The sequence below is a fragment of the Oratosquilla oratoria genome, chromosome 37 (genome assembly GCF_046742065.1).
Source record: "Oratosquilla oratoria isolate Oo_2021 chromosome 37, ASM4674206v1, whole genome shotgun sequence".
NCBI classification, from domain to species: domain Eukaryota; kingdom Metazoa; phylum Arthropoda; class Malacostraca; order Stomatopoda; family Squillidae; genus Oratosquilla; species Oratosquilla oratoria.
This window is the reverse complement of record NC_134813.1, coordinates 27,673,814-27,677,497: the sequence shown is the minus strand read 5'-3', so window position 1 is coordinate 27,677,497 and position 3,684 is coordinate 27,673,814. Positions and strand designations below refer to the sequence as shown.

Sequence of the window (3,684 nt, the reverse complement as noted above, 5' to 3'; positions counted from 1 at the left end):
TGGAGGTACGGGTCGATGGTCTGAGGACACCTCGGGGTACGTAATGATGGGAAAAATGTTGAGAACTCCTGTTCTAAGAAGCTATCCATACATCTCGGAATGGAAAGGACACCGAGATGTATAAATAGCTGTGAGGTTGTTTCCAGCGTCTATTGACTCGAAAAGACCCCAACAAGCCAACCGTTGTACTTTCCGTAAAGGTTCCATCCTCACATAGTGTCTGCTCTGTGTGTTATGACCTCATTTATATGTTCTGCATTTTATGGCTGGGTCTCTATTTTTGCCCGTGACAGCACCTCACGTGATCAACCATGGCCTTTCGATCACGTGTTAAACTCGTGATCGACAGCTATAATTCTCCCGAATGAGAACTCATATATGCCCGGTCTGTGGGTAATGCTGTGACCTTACACGCATCCAACTCCCCTCCCCCACGAGAGTTGGAGTGCCGACTCGCAGCACAGGGTTGCTAAAATTATTCCAGACCTTGGCGGGATTCAAACTCGGACTGTTAAACTAGTAGTTGCTAACGCTACCACTGCCCCGTCAAGTAGTACTGATATATAGTTATTACTTCGTTCGCGAACAGACGCGAATAAAGAGAGTAATCGCGTAATACAAAGTATTCTCATGGATGGGCTATTTTCATAACAACATGCACAGCAGTCTATTAAACAATAATATAAAGAAAGGTTTTATACCACAGTCATATTTTCATTTGACATATATATTTAATTCATGCATAGAAAATGTAAAAAAAATATCCACGATATTTGATTACTCATTTCTACCATTATTATGTAATCTTTATCCATATATTTTTCATTTATTGCATCCAAACTCGTTATGGAACAAAATATTTTTTCGATCCTCATGATTTATTATTGTAACTCATTCTAACTATGCAAAAGAAGTAACTATACCAGAATCGTCCTAGGATATAGTCAACTTTACACCGATATTTGAGAACTATATCATTACAATGTTATCTATATATTATGCGCCGTATTTCAAACCTTTCATTCTGCTTTGAAAACAATGCGAGGTTATATTTGGTAGACTTACAAAGGGCAACTATGTCCGTGTTTCCTGATATGGGGGAGTTTGTGAAGTTGAATAAAACCAACATAAAAAAACTCCCTCCTGACATTTTGTCTACTCTGACCACTTTGTCGACAATTCCCACTGCAAGACATCATCTCTAGGAACCTACTCATGCAGTAGGATAAGAACAATTGAACTTAATTATCCTCTATCCCTCTTAATCTTTTCTTCAAAATTCACTTAACAAGCTGTATGGCTCCCATGGGCAACTTTTCCCTTTTACAAAGCTTGAACTTCGTTACCTGGATGATGCATAAAAAAAAAAAAAAAAAAAAAAAAAAAAAAAAAAAAAAAAAATCTAAGATGACAAGTCTCTATTCCGCCTTGGAACTTTCTAACACCTGATTTATCTCTGACTTATTCTGTTCATCACGATGGCTAGTTATCAATCAAGAAATAAATAAAACCATTCCTAGAAACACGTAATCGATGATTAGAATGAGCAATGGCCTCGAAGTTCATTTTTTTCCAGATAAACACTTACGAAACATACTCTAGTGTCTATTCACTAGATAACATATTTGTTTGTGGGTAACTCACTCGCGTCTTTGTTCTCTTGTCTTTTTCTTGTTATATCAACCAACTGAGAACTCCCTTCTCATAACAAACAAGAAGCACACTACGTTCAGATCATCACGGAACTTTGACACAGCACCGACACAGAATTAGACTGGTCACAGCACCAAACTGCCCCAGATGCAACCATCACACAGGACAGGTCATCGTACTCTGTCCTACTCTAGCCACACCCTTGGGTGACTTCTAGGCCAATCACATGGCCGTTGGCGGTTACCTGGGGGCTGCGGGTCTTCCGCAAGAGAGATCTGGGGCAACGGACTGAAACATTGATATGATTTCAATTGATCTTATCATTATCCCTTTTATTTCTGTACCCAGCTTCGTCACGGACCGAAAGGTCTCTTGTCAACATTGCTCTACTATTGTTGTCCTTGTTCTTTGTCTTCTGGATCTTCCTCTGGTGGTGTCGAGCTCAGTCTCGAGAGAGAGAGAGAGAGAGAGAGCATCAGTTTCTCCTGCTGGCAACGTACTCGCCGTAGCTCAGAAAACCGTCCTTGTCGGTGTCGTCATCTTCCAGAACTTTGTCAATCATTTCTACAATGGAATGGACGCAATCAGACAGGTACAGTGGTAGCATGGGAAAAGCACATGAATAGATTAACAAGTAAACAAATAAATAAATAGATAGATTAATCAATTAATTAATTAATAAATAGTTTCAATTTTACATGAAAAAATTAAGGGAGGGTACATGTCAATTTGCAATGCCATTAGAAAGCTGCAGAGTTTCGCTGATCGTTATGTACAATATATATATATATATATATATATATATATATATATATATATATATATATATATATATACATATATATGTATATATACATATTATGTATATATATATATATATATGTACATATATATGTGTATAAATATATATATATATATATATATATATATATATGCATATATATGACTAATGACCTCATTATATCTATGGCGTCTCTATTGAATAAGAACATCAAAGTGGTACTTTCTTTCCGTACCACGCGCTACGAGTATTTCTACTTTTATCCTTAGTATAGTTACGCATTTTCGTTCATCTCTGTGGCGAAGAAGTAAATATTTATTTTATATTTTTCCATTTGCAATTTCTAGATCATGCCTTTGAGACACTTTCTGTGCCAATGACGTCATGACGTCGTCGTCTGGGCAAGAAAACAAAAGCAGCGCGATCGATGGGGGAGAGCAAAAGTTTACAGACGCTATTGATGTTAAAAGAAAAAGTTTTCTTTGCTCATGTTTTCCCAGGAAAAATGATGCATGTTTGCATGTTTTCTTAAAAGGCCATGTGCATGACCAACAAAGATTTATAGCCACAGGGTAGCGTGAATCAAACTCACAGGATTGACATAAATGTGCATGCATGCATGCGTACACACACACACACACTCACACAAACGCGCGCACACACACACACACACACACACACACACACACACACACACAAACACTAACACAAATACAGATATACACAGATGCGTACATGCACATGCACACACTTCTTGATGATAATAATGATAATAACAATAATAATAATAGTAATAAAGATAACATAAATGATAACACTAGTCAACAAAATTGATTACAATACCTGTCCCACAAGTATAATAATGTGAACTTGATAGAATTTTTCTGTTGATTTCAAATACATTTTCAGAACTTTATATCAGGCATAGTTTTTCTGTAATAGCATATTAAATTTTAAACAATTATAGCTAATAAATGAGGCTGATGTTTCAGTGAAACTGACCTTTAAAATGTAGAAATGTATGATTTTCGAGTGTATTTTGCTTCTAAGAGATCCCTTTTTAGTGTCCAACAGTAATCGGCCAACATTAAAGAGCTCTACCTCCCTTGGTACTGGGTTTCTATGTTCAGAATGTCCTGGTCAAAACCTCTTACCGTGCTCGTCACTGACGGCGCCAAGATTTGCAGGGAAAATGTCCAAGTGAGAGTCTAGGTAGTGAATTTTTAGGCTCACATTACATCCCAAGGTAT

At 37.1% G+C, this 3,684-nt stretch overlaps 1 protein-coding gene across 1 annotated transcript in view; it reads right to left on the bottom strand.

Annotated features, from left to right (window-relative positions):
* Window positions 1-829: 829 nt before the first annotated feature.
* The window catches only part of LOC143019572 (multiple coagulation factor deficiency protein 2 homolog), a 12,525-nt gene continuing 9,670 nt past the window's right edge, over window positions 830-3,684 (bottom strand). Inside the window, exon 5 of the mRNA XM_076175348.1 lies at window positions 830-2,217. Within this exon, the coding sequence (XP_076031463.1) occupies window positions 2,129-2,217 (89 nt within the window). The 3' untranslated portion in view covers window positions 830-2,128. The remainder of the gene's footprint in view (window positions 2,218-3,684) is intronic.